Here is a 19,060-nt window from a genome sequence, read left to right as displayed (position 1 = left end):
AATCAATCCGAATGACTATAGCCTAATTCACGCATAGAGAGCGCGTGATCTCTGAAACACCCATATGTACAAAACAGCCCCTCCCACCTCCGTAATAAACACAGAGATGTTAGTCCCGTCTGAATTGATTCATGAAAATCGCAGACCTCAGGTGGTAAAAATCGAAACTCAAACATAGTTTAGAAAACTAGTCCTGTCCGAAAAGGGCTTTAGTCAGTTAATTTTAGCATTTACCAAGACATTATTAAAATCAAATGCTTATTAATATTATTTAATGAACATGGGCTAGCATGAACTAACATAAACAAAGATGAATATATACTATAATAAATGTATTGATCATTGTTAGTTAATCCATTAACTAATGTTAAGTAATGGGACCTGGGTGTTAGTTGAAATCCTTATCCCCGATTATGAGCAATAATAATAGTGATGTTTTCCTTAGATGCTTTGCTTCAAAAACTGGTTCAACTATGTCTGAGAACTTAGATAAGCAAGGGCAACCAAGCACAGAGCAGCTGAGTGTGGGAATATGAGTAAGAAGAAAGGAATCTGGAGCTTGTAATGATGAATGATGTGGAGTCAGCTCTACAGAAATCACTTCAGGATACATCACAGAAAAAAAATCTAATATATATATATATATATATATATATATATATATATATATATATATATATATATATATATATATATATATATATATATATATATATACACACACACACATCGTGCAGTGGTTCACTGTTTACAGCTTGGGACTATAAAATAGTTATATGATCCAACTGACAAATATGGTGTATAAAAGATTGTTGCCAAAAGAGTCCCAGTGAACCTCAGTGAGAAACAGAAGGGGTGGAGCAGCACAATCTCCAAGCAGATGTTAGTAGCCTACGCTTGTCCTATTACAGCACACGTCCAGCGGTGTCAGAGTCCACATCTGTTGATCTCAAGGGCGTGATTGCGAAAGGATTAAAAGATTGTACATGGCTCAATATTTTGTAATGAAAAGCATAACTTATTCCCAACCTATCGTTTCCTGCTCATATGACCAAATGTGTCACTGCTACTTACTGTACACGTGTTACTTTACAGTAGGTTTGAGCATTAAATGTTTCATTTGTTTCATTCTTACAAGATTTTGTCTTTGGCCACGGCCCATGGATGGAATAACTTTCTACGTAGTTTACTGCCAGCAGTAATTTAGCACAAGTAGTGTCTGCAAATATTTTCAAACAGCTTTTAATATTTTGTTTGAAATCTGTGGCTGTGTGATTGGAAACACGTGGCGGTAAAGAAAATGCCAGATAATTCCTTTACAATATTTCAGGGAGTCGTCTTGATCCAAATGTTCATACAAACACCACTGATTCTGAATATATGTAAAACTGCTGATGTAATACAACGCACATGTATGGGTCTCTTTGTTTTGTGATGTGTGACTTCATCAACAGCACATAAAATGACTTCTTACAATCGTGTTTGCCAAAGTACTGAATGCCAAATTCTTAAACCCAATCGAAAATGTCACACTGTGTGAAGGTTTCCTAGAAATGTAATAGCAAATTTTCCACTTTGGATAAAGGGAGTATGGGCGTCTTTACAATTTGCCATTAGGCAGATTGTAGTAGACTGGCTGACCCAGTTTCATCTCAGCTGTGTAGATAGTGTACATGCTCACTGGAAATATGACTTTTCAGTTTTGAGGCAGGCCTTCTTCCCTTGCCAAAGCACTGTCGGTTCATTGATTTGGGACCCATTTACCTCTTTTGTTGTATAATAATGATTGTATAATAATGAATGTTGTATAATATTTGGTCCTGTTTTCACATTTTTTTTAAAAATACACACACTAGGCTGAGGTAAAACACAATATTTTACAAGGAATTTTCCACAGACATCCCTTGGAATTGGACTACAATGAGGTCATGCACTGGTTATCCCGTTCACAGTGGTGAGGACATCAAGGTCAGGTGGACATGTCTAAAACAATTTTGTTTTCTTTCCAAAAAACCAGGAAAAATGGTCTAAGCTTTATTGAGGTCTTCTACAAGAACATTTTCCAATGGCATTCCAAACATCTGATTTTAGAAGGAGTTCGACACAAGAACCTGTTTCACATTTGCTAAAATAAAGACTGATGTACCGCCATCCAGAATATGCCATGGTAAGACTGTATTTGAGGGATTACTTTAGCATAAGGCTGATAATGTTTCCTGGAAAAACATGATGTTATGCTGTTGCAAATTGAGTGTGCTGAACATTTCCAAACATCTGGGTTAGGAACTATCCTTAGATCTGTTTTGTTGCATTGGTGGAGTCTCCCTATATTAAAGAAATCAAAGAATGACTCTTACCTTCCGACCAGCTTGACCGGGTAGTCCAGGTAGCCCTAATACCCCAGGGTCCCCCTATAAATGAGAACACTAAAAATTACTTCTGATATGGTAAATTTGTCAGTGTAAACATATTCAGAGACACCACACATTGTAACTTTTTCTACTTGTTCGCTGCTATGATACACTGATTCCTGAGTACTGGTACAGAACAGGCAAAAAAGATTTTAAGCCTGATTTTGAGCCAAATTTGCACTCCCAAGAAATTAGGGGTGGGGTTACCCAATTCAAGGCTTGTAACAAATAATTTTTTGTCTAAAAAATCCTCAGTTGTGTGGTGTCATTGTGATTATTTTACTGCTCCTGATCATCTCAGAGCTTGCATGATCCCAAATCGTAAATATCAAACATTTTTGAAATTTATGACTCTTGATCAGGCTGCCTCTGATGTAATACCAATGAGAGCAAGCTTCATCAACCGGATGTTAAGTGCTTCTACAGCCGAAACTTCCCGGCCATAAACATGCCATGAAAGTGGAGTAAAAAGAAGATCACCCATGTCCTTTTTTCTCCTTTGTTTTTCTTCCTGTTAAAAAAAACTCACACCAGGACAACCAGATGATGTCGTTGATCATCCTCCATTTGTTTTTCTTTGCAAGTCACGCTTGATCACGGGAATCTCCATGAGATCTTGTCTCATTGTGAAAATGAGACTACAATTGGCAGGTGTGTGGTCTTGCAATCTGGCCAAATCATGTACTAGTGTGTGCATTCAGAGGATTATAATGTTAAACAATGTTTAATACGGTCCTTAAATCTGCGGTAGGTAACTTTTGACGCTCTAGCGGTTAATAAACAGAACTGCTTGCGTCTTGCGGAAGAACATCGTAGCCGGAAATACTTCTTTCTGTTTATGTCAATGAAGAATCAGGTACTGGGTTACTCCGCCGCGGTGCCCCCGAAGCAATCTAAAATAGTCCGAATATAAACACTTATTATAGGTGCACCCTAGTGATTCAGGACAAGCTAAAAACACGGTTTGGAAAATTGATTCATGGTGTACTCGCTTATTATATACATTTTTCTACATTTTGAACACAAACAAAGTTACGGACCGCAGCTCTGATTGGTTGTTTCTTACCGGGAGCGGTCCGTAACTGCAAATGGCAATAGGACCACTGGGAGGAGCCAGAGGAGCTTGATTTTTTCACAGATTATCTGTCTCATATTCTACTGTCAGGACATAATGACAGGTTTAACAAATATGTAGAAAATATATTTTTACAAAAGTTACCTACTGCAGCTTTAAAGCCCAAATAATACTTTATTTTTGCGTACAGTTTAATGCGTAGCCTTTCAAAATATATTCCATTTGACAGCATGTCTGAATGCAGGTGATATTACACATGCACTCTCGAAAGGTTCATCTTTAGCCAGCATCTGCTGTATTTTTCTTTATCGGTTATGACTGATAAAAATGTCTTTGTACTGTTTTAAACTAAAGTTGCGTCTCTCTCATAACCCTCTCACACAAAGCACTTGTCAAAGTGGCAATCTGTTGTTGTTGCAGTCTCTGCTATTTTATTGTTGTTGTTTAGCTTCTCTTTATTTTTATAAAAAAAATAAAAAAAACGGCCCGGGCCAGTGTTGCCATCTTGTGGAACAACTGATTAGTGCAAAACCAAGTCAATGCACATGTGTGACCTGCACGTACAAATACTCGAGTATGGGCAACAAAAAAAAACAACAACGAATACTTTGGCCTTAAGTCTGTGGTCTCCACCGGTTTTAAAATCGATTAAGATTTGAAAATTGTCTAGTGTGTCCCAGGCCTTAAGGCAGTTCCTTCGAGGGCTACAGCCCTGCAGAATTTAGTTTCAACTCCAATTAAACACATGATTCAGCAAATCAAGTCATTTAGGCTTATTTAAAAACTACATGGTATTTATGTTGGAGCAGGATTGGAACTAAACTCTGCAGAACAGAGTTGAAGGAAAAAAAAATGTATGTCAGGCCATAAACAATGACACTACAATTCAAATGATTAGGGTCAGTAAAGAAATATTTTTTTTTTTATTAAGGAATATGATGCGTTCAACTGAGCAAAATAAAGTTATTAATAATGTTACAAAAGATCCTAATAATTGCTGTTCTTTTGAGCTTCTATTCAACAAAGAATTATTTAAAAATCATGATTTCCACAAAAATATTAAACGGCACAATGACACATCTTTTCTTTAGAAGCAAAGTAGCATATTAGAATGATTTCTGAAGGATCACGTGATATGGAGTAATGGCTGCAGAAAATTCAGATTTTCCATCACAGGAATAATTTAAATGTTAAATATATTAAAAAGAGAAAACAGTTATTTAAAATAGTTTTACTTCATTTTTGATCAAATAAATGCAACATTGTTGAGCATATTACTCTATTTTCATAACAATACAAATCTTACCAGTACTGTATTTTCAGTTTTTCTTTAGCATGTCCCATAACCTTACCTCCTGCTGTTTTTATTTTTATTCTCAGGAATCAGTGTGCTGACTAATGAAAGAACATGCATAATTTTAAGCAGGAAAAAATAAAAACACTTAAAAACGGACATAAGTTTACCTAATTAATAGAGGAGGTAACACATGGTAACACATACCTTTATTCCATTTAGTGCTTTGCCAGGTGAGATTCCAGGGTCTCCCTTTTTTCCCTGCAACACACAGAGGACAAACAACTCATCTCATGGAAAATGTAAAATTTTACATTGAGGTGTGTTTAGATGATTCAAAGCTTTTATAAATGTTCAACAGAGTATGAATTTTTAAACGTTTTTAAATGAAAAGACTTTTTAAGCTATCTCACTCTTGTTTTGACTCATGTGTACATCACACAGGAAAAGATGAGGTTACTGGGGAGTTATTGTGACCCCTGCTCTCAAATCCATTCCAAACAGAATAGTGTAACAGGATTCATCTCCTACTTTTTATATATAGACTACATGGATAAGTGTAATGAAGGCTTGCAAAGGAAAGGAGTGTTTTTTACACAAGAGAGTGACCCATGTGCACTAGTGAGAATAAGTTTACAGTAAGTCTCTGCAACGACACTGGGGTTCACTCACCACATTCTTCTGCCTTTTCAGGCAATGAGATGAAGTCATGCTTTATGGTTGTGATTCAAACATGTACAATTAGTAGCATATTTTCCAATTAATTTAAGCTATTAATTTGCTGTTTTGCAGCTGTTTAACAAACGTAAATATGAAAAATCAAGTAAGAGTGCAATTTGTGCCCATAAATCTATGTTAAATGCAAACTGCATGGCATAATCTTGCAGGTTTTGAGTTCAGTTGTGGAGGATTCATCTGGCTCGTACTTTGCAGGGAATGTAAAACTTCCCTCCAACACTGCAATTCAGACACCAAAATATGCTCTCTAAAGCCAAAAGTGTGCTTGTCTACACCATGTGTCTGGATACATTCCAGTTATACTGCTCTTATCCATCATTTGATGATTTACTACTCAATGAATAACAAATTTACTGCTATTTGAATACATTTCTAGAAAGAAAGATCTGCTAGGAAGCCAATAACAAACTAATTGCAACAAAGTGTTAGTTTTCTATTAGGCCCCAAAAGTAGCCAGTGTAGTAGTGTTTTATTGTAGTACTGAAGTAACAGTAGCACGTTTGTACTGCTGTCTTTCTAGGTATTATAAAATATTAGTCTACCGTGTGATGCAACTGTTGTAAAAATACCCAATCACCTATTAAAATGCTACTTAAAGCACAAATGTCATATAATTAGAAGCTACTGAGTAGATAGATCAAAGCTCATGCATATGTTTAATGATCCCCTTTCAATTCGCTGAACTCACTAATAAGTTCAAGAAAGTTTTTTGTTATGGTAAGTCCAAACATACTGGGGTACGTTTCCCAAAAGCACTGTTAGCCAACTATGGTTATAATTATGTCGTTAGTAAAATAATTTAATGATTCGTTTTTCCCAAACCATAGCTCAAATGAACATTTGCAAAGAGCATTGCAAACTTATACGTTGTCATAACTACAGCTTTCGACCAGTGGTTTGCATAGTTTCTATATAAATGATGCTCTTGGGCACACTAACCAAGCTAACATGCAGTACAATATATATCTTCCATTCTATTTAAATATCTATCTATCTATCTATCTATCTATCTATATATATATATATATATATATATATATATATATATATATATATATATATATAGGGCTGCAACTAACGATTATTTTGATAATCGATGAATCTGTCGATTATTTTTACGATTAATCGATTAATCGGATTATGTACTTATATTTTACATACATACATTTTTTCCCCAAGTAAATTATTAATAAAGGGTCTTTATCATTCAGCATAGATTTTTAAGAGATTTTAACCATTTTGCATTGTCATATCCTCATCAAAAATATACCTGGAGTTGTTTTATTATGTTAGTAATCCTTTGTCGAACTCTTCTGCAATCAAAACACTGACCCATACTCTAGCAAAATTCACAAGGAGATTTCAAATATTGTTTTCACCATGGCAGTCCTTAGAGCTCCTAAAGTAGTTTAACATCCCAAACAAAGCTTAAGGAATCTTTGAGAACATATTTTCACGAAGTATAAGGATAAAACAGAATAAAATTGCAGTGCATTGCATTTTATTATTTACTGGGAAAAAGCTTTATAGCTTATGCTGTGAAATTGTAAACAATCCTTCGAAAAAAAGTGCCAATGGCATGAAACCTGAATGGAACTCACAATTTAAAGTAAAATCCATCAGAAGTTTGTCCAGAAAAAAAAAAAAATTGGGACACACACAAAAAACCTGCTGTGTGAAAAAGAGCAGTGAATACTTAGAAAAGAAGTGCATTTTAAATATACTCAAACATTTACCTCTCTCATTCAGTCATAATTAGGCTGCAAGCCTGAATTATGAACTGGTAAACGACAAACTGATCACATAACATGTTTGTAAAGCTTTAAATGTTAACTGTTAAAAAGCAATGTTATCAGCTTTTACGACTAAACTTTTGCAAACAACCTTGTACTGGAGAATCTGCACAAATAAAATTCTTAGGGGACGTTCACATATCGCACCTAAAAACGCGTGGAAAACGCTAGTCGCGCCGCTTTCTCCTTCTTTCCAAAGCGCTCGGGCAGAAGCGCCCCTGAGGCGTCTGCCTTTGCTAAGCAACCATGACGTGCCCTCTCCATGACGTGCCCTCTCCATGAAGACCCGGAAATTTCAGCAAAGGATAAATGGATGCGGTGTGGACGCGCCTGGAAAAACGGGCGCATCGCACCGCGTGCGTGTCGCGACTGCGTCGCTTCCATTATGAGAGTGCATACTGCGCGCCTACATAGGAAATAACGAACTTGAGCACGCAAAAGACACGATATGTGAACGGCCCCTTAAACAGTTCAGTAGTGCAGAGTTTACAGGTTACTCTTCATTTTGAAGGCTCAAAGTAAAGTTCTCCCACTTCCCGCTGAATGCTGCAGAGACGCTGTTCGGGAAGCACGTGACATAAAACGAGGCCAGCTATTGGCTATTCGCTACTTCACCTGCTGTACTGGCTGAGTAAAACCTCCGGTGGCTCATTACTGCGACACTTTGGTCACTGCAGATTTGAAATATGCACGAAATGAGCCGCTTATGGCAAATAAAATTTATTTAGCGACGAATCGATTACTAAATTAGTTGACAACTATTTTAATAATCGATTTTAATCGATTAAATCGATTCGTTGTTTCAGCTCTATATATATATATATATATATATATATATATATATATATATATATATATATATATATATATCAATTTAAGCCTCTAGCTCTAGCTTATATGTATATGTCCTCAATAAGCACCGTTTTTGAAGAGTGTGCATGTGTGTAAAAGCGTAAGGGTACTCTGCAGTATGACGTAAGAGGGAAGCCGTGATGAATCAAACCTCAAATTAAGCTAAATGACAAGGAACAGAAAATAATGTAGTCAATGAATTAGTAGAAGTTATTACTCCACTACCTGTGCGTGATATCATTATCGATTGTTTTACATTGTTGAACCAATGTGGTTTAAACAACGGAGATATGTTCAGAAAACATCAGTGACTACTTAGTTTGTACAGCAATGCATCGTACTATGGTGGTTAAGCAGCGAGTAACATTCATTGTATGGGAAACACACTACTGATCAATGTCCAAAAACTACACAAAATTCGTAGTTCCAACAAACATGCTAGTTTAGTAGCATCCACAAAAGCATCACAACACTGTATTCAATGGTACATACCTTGGGTCCAGGGGTCCCTGGTAGGCCTGGATTTCCATGTGGACCAGGGGGACCCTACAAAACAACACATGTTCACTTCTATTTGTGTGCTGTCTCCTCCATAGTTACTGTGCTGGGTCACAAGCCTTGACACACATCATTGTCTTTTTCCCAAACAATAAATGGCCAATAAACAGACAAGAAAAGAGGGGGGATAAAAGAGGATGTACAGAAAGAGAGAGCGTAAGAGTCTGTGAAATGAACACTCAAGACTTCTGTCAGTTCAATAGCTGCTATCGGGGTCCCAAATTAACACTCATAAATCACCAATTACAAATGAGGTCAAAAATGTACTTTGGCAGGTAAAATGAGTCACTCCCCTGTTAGGAACAGCAACATGATTTAAATCAAATTAGAAAATGATAATTTGACTCTAAGTGATGTAAGGAATATAATCTAATTAAATCAAAGACAAACCGCTTAATAAAAAATATGTCAAAACTGATCCATCTTCAAACAACTTTTTCCTTAGTGGAAATTAAATTGTGAGACATTTAATTTGGAAGCCTGAAAGTTTTTTTCTTCTACAGTATGTGGTGAAATATTTTTAAATAGATTCTCTCCCAAATCTCCCTGGGTTCAAGGGAAAGGATAAATGAATTTTAGAATGAAACAGATCAGATTAAATTGAATGTCTATGCCAGTGCATGTATAAACAGAGCCAGAATCTGGTTGCATTTAGGATAGCTGTTCACCGACTTGATAAACCTGATCCTAAAGCAGTGATGAATTCTGTAAATGCCTCACAAAGCTATGTATGGTGCTCTTTATTAATTTCAGACAGAAGCTTGGATAGAATGAGTGCAGAAAAAAAGAAAGCTCAAGGCAATAAATTAAGATTTACAATGGATTCCTTCATTCTTACAGGGGTTCAGGACCTCACAGCCCCCAACTTTTACTCCAAACACTGGAAAATGTTTTTAAACCAGAATCAGAACATTTACTTTAGTCCCTTAAAGTCGCCAAACCTGTCACAATCTGAGGGAAGCAGTTTAGTCAAATTTAGGGAATCTAGAAATGTTTAAAAACCTCATACATTTTTCATTATTCTGGCCCTCTAAGTACTATAAGTAAGTTGCACAGTTTGCCCAAGGCATGCATTCAGAAATGCAAAAAATAAAGTGTTGTGTTTTAAAGGGTAATTCTGGCATATGCTTTTGGCATATACCATATCATACCTGTCAAGTTTTGGATTTGAAAATAAGGGAAATTTTCCAGCGCCCATTGCGAGCAGTCCCACCACCCCAACAAAGCTCCAGTATCCCTTACATTTTAAGACAGGTGTTATAGCCCAAATTAAAACACAAAAGGGTATATATGAAGAGCATTTATTTAAAGGCTTATTTGCATATTTTCTGTAAATTTAACATTGATGTCTTTACATTTACATTTTATTTTAATTCCACACATTCTTTTCATTTCATATTGCTTTTCTTTAACAGTTTTTCTTTTCATTTCACATAACTTTTCTTTTACTCTTTTAGTGAGTTGTTGTACCAATTTGTTGCAGACTTTGCATTCTTTAAAAAAAGTAAATTCGCTGTCCCATTTATCACGGTATTTACACATGGGTTTTGGTTTTTTGGCAGGTGTGCCTTCACTCTCTATTGTAGCATCCATCATCCGTCTCTGTTTTTTCTTTTGTTGTTGTTGTTTTTCCCACGTTATAACTCATGTCATCTGACCTCACACACCCCTCGCGACAGGCTACTACAGGTGGGAGTAATCGCGAGACTAGTGACAGAGCTCAGATTGGGAATGTTTTTATTATTATTATTTTATTAATAACGCAGGTAAAAAAAAAAAAAAAAAAAAATACGGGAGATTTACGGGAAAATACTAATACGGGAGGACGGCGGGAAAGAAGGGTAAAATACGTGACTTTCCCGGCCAAAACGGGATACTTGACAGGTATGTACCATATGGACATGGTGTTCTTCATTAGCTCACTTTTCCAGCAGTGACCAGGGGGTTTGAGTAGAGAGAATGCAAGAAAGCTCCCTAGACACTGATTTATACACTCTGTTAGTAAAGCAGACAAAATAAATGTGATCTTAAACAGCAAAATGCAAAAGCCACAATCCAAATGGCTGTCACTTTGGAGTTTAATATGTGCGAAATTAAACTAAAGACCACACTGATAGGGAGCAAACACAAGGATTGGGGTGGTGGTGGGGGGTGATTTGTTCTTGATGATGTTGTTTATTTGCACACACTCCTTATCTGAAGTAAGCTGTGGAGGATGCAAACAGACTGCAATCTGGCATACTTGAGTGGGCCTGTACAATGTAATTCCACTGTTAAAATCCAGGAAATTTAGAAACTGGCTCAACTATATTTCATCTCATTATATATCCTGGTTATGCTGGTTATAACCATTCTCTATTGTTAAATCATCATTTGATAAATTACTGCTGTCAAGATCACTAGAAAATGTACACAAACAACTCCTGTGGCCCTGAGACAATGTTCAGTAAAGAATCTGGCATGGGAGGCAGGAACTGTCCATGTGTATAACATGTCTTTTGCAGTGAAGCTGGGCCTTTATAGTCATGGCTCTCCAGAATATCTAGATTTGTCACTCTGTCCTGCAATTTGATGTACATAATTAGAGACCTCTGATGGCGTAACATTTGCTATCGTTTACACTAGTCCGGCGTTTTCAACCTTGTTTTAGTTTGAAAACTCCTGGGTTGCGTTTCAGTGCATGGATCAAAATGGACACTTTTGAAAATTATGGTGTGGCGTATCCTTGATGACCGTGTGAACAATAACATAATGCGCACTGTTGTACCCATAGATATATAGCTAGATTCCCCGTTCGATCACTCCAAGCACGTAGACGCATCCGCGATCTAAATAATAGGGAATCTACCTATTCATATCTATGGCTGTACCTGCATGAATGGTCATGTGTCATGCGTTTTAGGTTGTGTAGTGTAAACGGAGATCGTTTCTGAAACACAGTAGAAACACCAGTGTAAACAAAGATTGTTTTCATTGTAAAACGCAGTTTTAAAACACCCTAGTGTAAACGGGGCCTAGGTAGTGGTGATTATGGAACCCAAGGGATATAGGTTTTCCTTGGTTACCATTGTAAACAAAGTAGGGAGTGCATAAAAATACTATTTCAGACAGAGGTAAGAGGAAAAGAAAGTGCCATTGCCATCGGAGTCAGTTCCCTTCAGTGAAACATTCATTCAACCCCTCAGCCCCAATTCAACGCTTCTGTTTTCTTCCTACATTGTGAGCATTGTGAATAGTGAGCTTGCTCTGTCTGCTGCAGTATTTTCTCCTCTTTGTGTCCTTCTTCAGCATCTCTGGACTCTGTTAATTTCCTGTTTACAGACTCAGTCACAATGTATTTTTCTTTATCACTGTCCAAGTAACTCGCAAAAATAACAGAAAAAAAATGTAGAAAAAAATAGTACAAAGACTGGAGAAATGTAATGTATTTTATTTGTGTACTTATTTTTCTGTTCTTTTTGGGAGCTACTGAGACAGTGATAAAAATCTACCTCTCAAATCCAAATGATGGGTTGGCAAACACTGATGTACTGCATCCAGGTTTCACAGCTATAAAGAAGACTGGTGAGCACAATTGTCTTGTACAGCTTGATCTTAGTAGCCAGCTTGATGTTCCTGAGGTTCAGGACTCACAGGCGACCAACGGATTGTCTGGATTTGATGATACAAGCTAAAATCTCCTTGTCTACTGAACCTTGTCTTTTGTTCCCTCTAGGGGCTCTGGAGCTGAAATGAGACCTAGCTTTTGCTATGACTGATGGCCAGTGTTGGGTGTAACGCGTTACAAAGTAACGTTACTGTAATAATATTACTTTTTTCAGTAACTAGTAGTGTAAGGCATTACTCGTCTGAAAATGGTAATATTATTACAGTTTTCCCGAGCTAGTTACTTGCATACATTTGCCAGTAGCACCTTCATCACACACAAGGCACACAACACAGAGAACAGAAGGGAAGGGGAGGAGGGCGTGAATGGAACAGTGATTGGTCTGGGTTTGGCACGAGGTATCATTTACCATCACTGATTGGTCGACAGCCGGCAGCAGAGCGGCACGCTCAGACAGATGGGGAAAAATGGAAGCGTCAACAACGGCAAGCTATGTGAAATGAAATCACGCACCTGATGGAATTAACCTCTGATTAGAGAACAGGTGTACTGACGAGCAGTAATATAAGTGAGTTGTGTAAACAGTGATTTATGTGACTTCAATTATTTCTTATTAAACTGAAATCGAAAAGTAAAAAGTTTTTTTTTGTTGAAAAAAACCACATCCTGGTGTTAGTCTATATGCTGCTGAATAGTGTTTAATACTATAGTAGTTCAGTTCCCTTTACATCTTTAACTACCCGTTAATTTATCAATTGAATGGGTGACCTCTCCTCATTAATAGAGCAAACATTTGCCCCCCAATTTGCCACTTTGCTACTGCTAATCTGGCTAATTGCCTTCCTTATTTCCTCCATAGTTGGGGGTAGGTCAAGGTTCTTCAGTCTAGAATGTTCAGTGTGAAAATCCAATGCCAAGGGGGCAACTAAGGAGGGCCTATTGAACAAGTCAGTGTAATGTTCTGTCCAACGGTTGATGATGCTTGCCTTATCTTTCATTTTAACTGAAAGATATATTGGAATTGTTGGAATGTGCAAAATCTTGAATTTCTTCAACCTTGCAGTCCTAAAAGCCATCATGCATTGCATGTGGCTCTTTCTAGGACATTAATCTTATATTTAAGTCAAAATATTTTTAAGTGATAGCTGACAACCATCCGGGAAGTTATTCACGTTGTAGAGAAAATACCATGCAACAGTGAGACTCAAAGACTAAATGCTGAGAGGCATACTTGTCAAGGCAGCGCTATATGTAATTTATATATGATCCATCAGGGGGTTAGCTATGAGTGGGGCACTTTCCTGCTGAGTACACACAAACTGGCCAAATGGAGCTACTTACAAGAAGCTCATGTACAGATTTCTGCCTTGTTTTTTATGTTTGGTCAGGTTTTCATGTGGCCATGATTAGTGATCAGAGGATAGTGAGAAAAAGGTATCAACATAGACTGTAAAAAAATATGGACGTAGTGTCCGTGACGTCACCCATAGACTCCTCAATAGCGGTTTTGAAGCCTAAAGTGTGCAGAGCGGGCCGTCGCCATCTTGGCAGCGCGTCACCGCGCAACTCTCCCGGATAATCGAAAATGGGCAAAAAGGCAGGAGCTGATTGCTGAAGCCACGCCCACCTAGCGCGACGGCATTGTCAGCAGCGGCAATCCACCTGTCACTCAAGTAGCCACACCCTTAATTATGCAGAACTTTAAGGCCTAATATAATTTAAACGTATGAGTTATAAAAAAATTCACCCCCCTCACAGTTGTCATGAAGGGCAAAATTAGCAATATAGACCAAAATCATTTTTTGAACCAGGCTGTAAACATGTTTTTTTTCTGCTGTAAAGTTGGGCATTTTAACATGGGGAGTCTATGGGACTGACTCTCTTCTGCAGCCAGCCTCAAGCGGCCAGTCAACGAATTGCAGTTTTAGTCACTTCCCTATTGGCTTCACGAGAGAGAGCGCGAGGTTGCCGCTCGGGTATCAAGAAAGCCTATCAAGTTACATATTGGCTAATCTCTCCTGCTCACTTTCAGATTCCCAGCAATCACTTGTGTGGACAGACGTGTGTGGTGGTTCTTACTTTCCGCTTTATATATTTGAGAATGGCACCAACTTATGGTGGGCTTCCCTGACCAGGCTCAAAGGAGAGCTCTGCTAATGTTTATCAGTGCACTTGAGGGAATATCTATCTGGTCTTGCCTCTTGACCAAAATAAACTATGTTTAAAAAAGTGTACTTTTTAGTGTTGGGGTGGGAAAGAGACAGGATCAAAGACAACCTAAGCAGTGTCAACCCCAATGGAGGTGCAAGGGGAAAGGGACAAATTTTACAATTTTACTGTGTGGATACAGTACATCCAGCACTCATGTCTGTCATCTATGAGGCTTTTATTCACACCAGACGACCCTGACAGACCACATGACCCAGAACATGGTGACACAGAAGGGAATGGTTTACAGTTCTGTATAGCTGGGAGATACCTGAGGGATGAATTACTACACGAACACTAACATACTTTGCATAGTCACTAAAGAAGTAGGGAAACTGTCAGAAATTGCTTTTTTGTTTTCAAAAACATTTACTAGACAAAATGTCCATGTGACCATAAGAAAATTACAAGGCAACAGACCAAAAAGCTAACACAAGAATGCGATTTCTGATGATAGAAAAAAAAAAACACTAAATGCTTGATTATTGTTCTCAGATTATTTAATTTGCTAGTATATAGCCCTGGATTAATTGGTTATGTGAAAGTATGGACAGGTTCACTGACAGGAAATTATCCATGACCTCTGACCCTTGCATGTATCATATTAATTTGCAGCTAGTTAATGTTTTACACTATTCAACATTTCTTGAGCAGCGTTAGAGAACTTTACTTTTTAAAGTACAGTACTATTACAAAAAGTTATGTTGTCAATTTTCATGGAGAGAAAGCTATTTCTGCAATACATTTTTATTTAGTGTTTCAGTAAAGATATTTATTCAAACAACTTGTAGAAACATATTTACAAAGACATTAATAAAAAGCAAAGGTGTGGTCACATTTACCACTGTTCATCAAATTTCATCAGGCAAAATCCAGTCATTTAAATCGGAATCCATGTGTCACTGTCATGGACTTTTAGTTTGTTTTATTTCCTCATGTTTCCCTTGGCCTAGTTTTCCCTCATGTCTGATTAGTTCATTCTGTTCACCTGTGTCTAGTTAATTATATTTATTCAATGTTTTCACATGTGCTAAGCCTTCCTCTTGTGGATATACCTTCTGTGTTGAATATTAAAGATTATTTGACCTTCATCATCTTCGTGAGTGTTTTGGGTGCACCGGAGGGTGACCAAAGATGCGGCACGTTTCACCTTGTTTGTTTTCTTGTTTTTAATGGGTTTTTTTATTTTAGTTTTTTTTTTCTTTTATGGATAGCCTTAAATTCCTTCTCCTTCTGCTGGAACACTGGGAACTTGTCCTCAAGTACCATGCCAGACTATTTCTGGACATTACCAACGATACCAGCTACCCGGATAACGCACTCTGCTCATTCTAAATAGCAAGCCTCAACAACGCATGCAGAGCGTGGTTGTCCGGGGGGAATTATGCCGCCTTTGTGGAGCGGGGACTGGCGAGAATTGGATCCCCGTTCATCATCTGCCATGCTGATAAGGAACTCACCAGACCCATTCTGGACCCAGAGCCCACCCAAATAACACCCGGCTGCACAGAGCAACAACCAGAGCCCACCACGACCGACAAGCTATTGCCTAATGGAGCGACAGAGCATGGAACGTCTGATCAGTTGCGTGAGCCGGCAACAAGGCCCACCACGGAGGATTATACAGTGGAGAGCAAGGGTGTGGAGAGAAGCCCCACCTACTATACCACCGCTGACAGTGAGCTGAGAATGGACTCTGGGATTTAACCCTTTCGAGTCGATTTAACACGCATACACGTTTTGAGTCATTTTCTCCCGATAACTGCGGAAAAGAAATTAAATTACACTTTCAGTTTTTATCGTACAGATAAGAGTGATACATCAATCAAATCTGCAAAGGGTCTACTTTTTTGTATACAGACATAATAACAACAACACTGTGCATTTATAAAATAAAGATAAAAAACAAGGTGTGTTGTTTTCAGCCTTTGTCTGCGGTGATCTTCATTTAGACATGCGTCATTAAAATGAACTGTAACTCAGTGAAGAGACATAAGAGGTATATCTATAGAAAGCTTGACATGTCTTCTTTTAAACTAAACAAGTGCTACCCGAAAATAAATATTCCATATGAAAACAACGCAATGTCCGTTTTTCACATCTCTCTTCATTATCTTCTAATGCGACCACGCCCTCACAGTGAACGCGCTATTCAGATTATAATGTTTCACTGAAGCATGCGGCTTGAATACACCCATAAAACAGAATTTTTTTTTTTTTTACTCTTTGCAAAGCAAAATAAATTCACCCCAAAAAGATGTGATGTGGATTAAATATGAGTAAGTCTCTTTTTATGTATTCATATACTTGTACTAGTTTTCACAACGTGTAAACATTTTACTTTTTCCAAACTATAATTCCTGACTAAATGTATAATCAAGTGAAACATTATGAAGTTTCAATAACAATATACACTACTATACCATACAAAAGCTTGATGTAAATAATATAAATGTAACAAATACATGTAATGGCATTACGTAATCAGGATACAAAAACCAGTAACTGTAATCTGTTACAGTTATGTCAAAAAACTTAGTAATCAGATTATAGTTACATTTTGAAAAAAGGGGGAATACTTTCAGGATTACAATGGTTTCATTTAAAACTAAATAAATCAGTATTTTGGCATACTAACACTATATTAAGCACAGCTTGATTAATGACTCACGCGAGTCACGTGTGCCACCCACTGTCTACAATCTCCTCAGACGCAGATTGAATAACTGCTGCTAAACGATATGCTGCCTGCGGGCAAAAACGCGTTCATTTCATTGAAATTCCGCTGCAATTACAGTGCAATCTGTGCCTTCCAGCAACGATATTCTTATCCCTTGGTCAAGCAGCTCTTCATGAAGTACAATACCACATTGCCTTCTAGTTCTCCCGTTGAACGTTTATGGAGGAAATGTACTTACATCATCTCGTAACTACGGAGCCCGGAAAATCACCTCTAGGAGAAAAAAGTAACATTTTTGCAATCCGTGCCGTCAATTTATAAACCATACTAACAAATTTATAAACTGTTCTCTCGGATTAACAAAGCATGTACACAAATTTCCAATCCGTGCACTCAGATTTTGTAAACTGTACCCTCGGTTTTTTAATCCATACCCACAAATTCATAATTTGTGAGTACGCTTTCGCAATCTGTTCCGGAATTCGTGAGTACGGTTTATAAACTGAGAGGACGGATTGCAAAACCATCGCCACGGACTGATTTTTTTCTCCTGCAGGTGACGTGCGGGGCTGAATGTCTGATAACCACATGGAGCAAGTCCTCTTCCTTCGTTACAACAGAAAATGTTGCCAAAACTGAATGAACAGTTTGAATACACATTCTATCTTCATTACCTATGTCAAATGCTGCCAAAAGACTAACTGCAATTTTTAACAGGATTAAACTTTGCAGTAATTTTATATCCTACACTTTTTAAAATTAGATTTATATTTGCAAAGGGAATTTTTTTTGTATTCTCTATTTTCCTTTTGAAGAAATATTTTCCATTGTCTAAAAATTTTTCTCATTATATTTTAATTGAAAAAAAAATTAATTGTATTATCTATTTTCATGTTGAAGAAACATTTCTATTGTCTTAAAATTCTTTATTATATTTTCTTGAAAATTAAACAAAATAATCTGTAATACCAATACCATGCACTAGATGTATGTATAGTCTTTTACATATATATTAATTCAGGGCTGTGAAATTATTAATTAATAAATGTTGTTCTTTTAAAAAAATAATATTTGACCTTGAAGTAATCCAGAAGTAATCCAAAAGTAATCAGTTACATTACTTTCATATTGTGGTACTTGAATTACGTTACTGAATAATTTTTTTATGAAGTAATTAGTAACTGTAACGGAATAAATTTTTAAAGTAACCCTCCCAAGCCTGGTTATATATATATTTAAACTTATACATGACTTTGTTACTTTGGGTTAACAGTAATTATAATTATTATATACTTAGGAACAGAGTCTGGGCCTAATCTAGGCTATCCAGGTTTTTTTTTTTTTTTTTTTTTTATATTTGATATTTGATTGGAAAATATTTGATATAAAGGTTGCTGTCCCATTTTATACAGGAATTGTTCATTTAAAAAAAAAATTAAAAAAAAAAAAACTTATATTGTTAATTCAAATTATATTGTTAACAAGTTCACTCAGGCTATTTAACATGCACTGTGACATTTTACCCTTTTTAACTTATAAACCAGCGGCATAACGAGATGGAAATCTAGACTAGAAGATATTTTTACACTTGCTCTGACCTAGTCCATGACACTGACTCACTGCGGAGCAGCCAGTTTTAATCTGAACAGCTCTTAACGCCAAGTGGATGGTTAGATGCATGATGGGCTAGTATTAAAATAAATAAAGGTATTTCCAGCATTAAGGTAATTACATTATTCATTTAGCTGATGCTTTTATCCAAAGCAACTTACAATTGCTATACATGTCAGAGGTCACACGCCTACACGGAGCAACTAGGGGTTAAGTGTCTTGCTCAGGAACAC

The 19,060-nt window shown here is 37.0% G+C and overlaps 1 protein-coding gene across 1 annotated transcript in view; it reads right to left on the bottom strand.

The window, feature by feature from the left end:
- LOC113079701 (collagen alpha-1(XXVII) chain B-like) overlaps positions 1-19,060 on the bottom strand; it is a 110,578-nt gene that overhangs the window by 71,755 nt on the left and 19,763 nt on the right. Inside the window, exons 5-7 of the mRNA XM_026251931.1 lie at positions 8,656-8,709; positions 4,988-5,041; positions 2,358-2,411 (exon numbers count right to left, since the gene is read on the bottom strand). Of these exons, the coding sequence (XP_026107716.1) occupies positions 2,358-2,411; positions 4,988-5,041; positions 8,656-8,709 (162 nt within the window). The remainder of the gene's footprint in view (positions 1-2,357; positions 2,412-4,987; positions 5,042-8,655; positions 8,710-19,060) is intronic.

This window comes from Carassius auratus, chromosome 5, assembly GCF_003368295.1.
Source record: "Carassius auratus strain Wakin chromosome 5, ASM336829v1, whole genome shotgun sequence".
NCBI classification, from domain to species: domain Eukaryota; kingdom Metazoa; phylum Chordata; class Actinopteri; order Cypriniformes; family Cyprinidae; genus Carassius; species Carassius auratus.
This window is presented reverse-complemented; position numbering and strand designations above follow the sequence as displayed.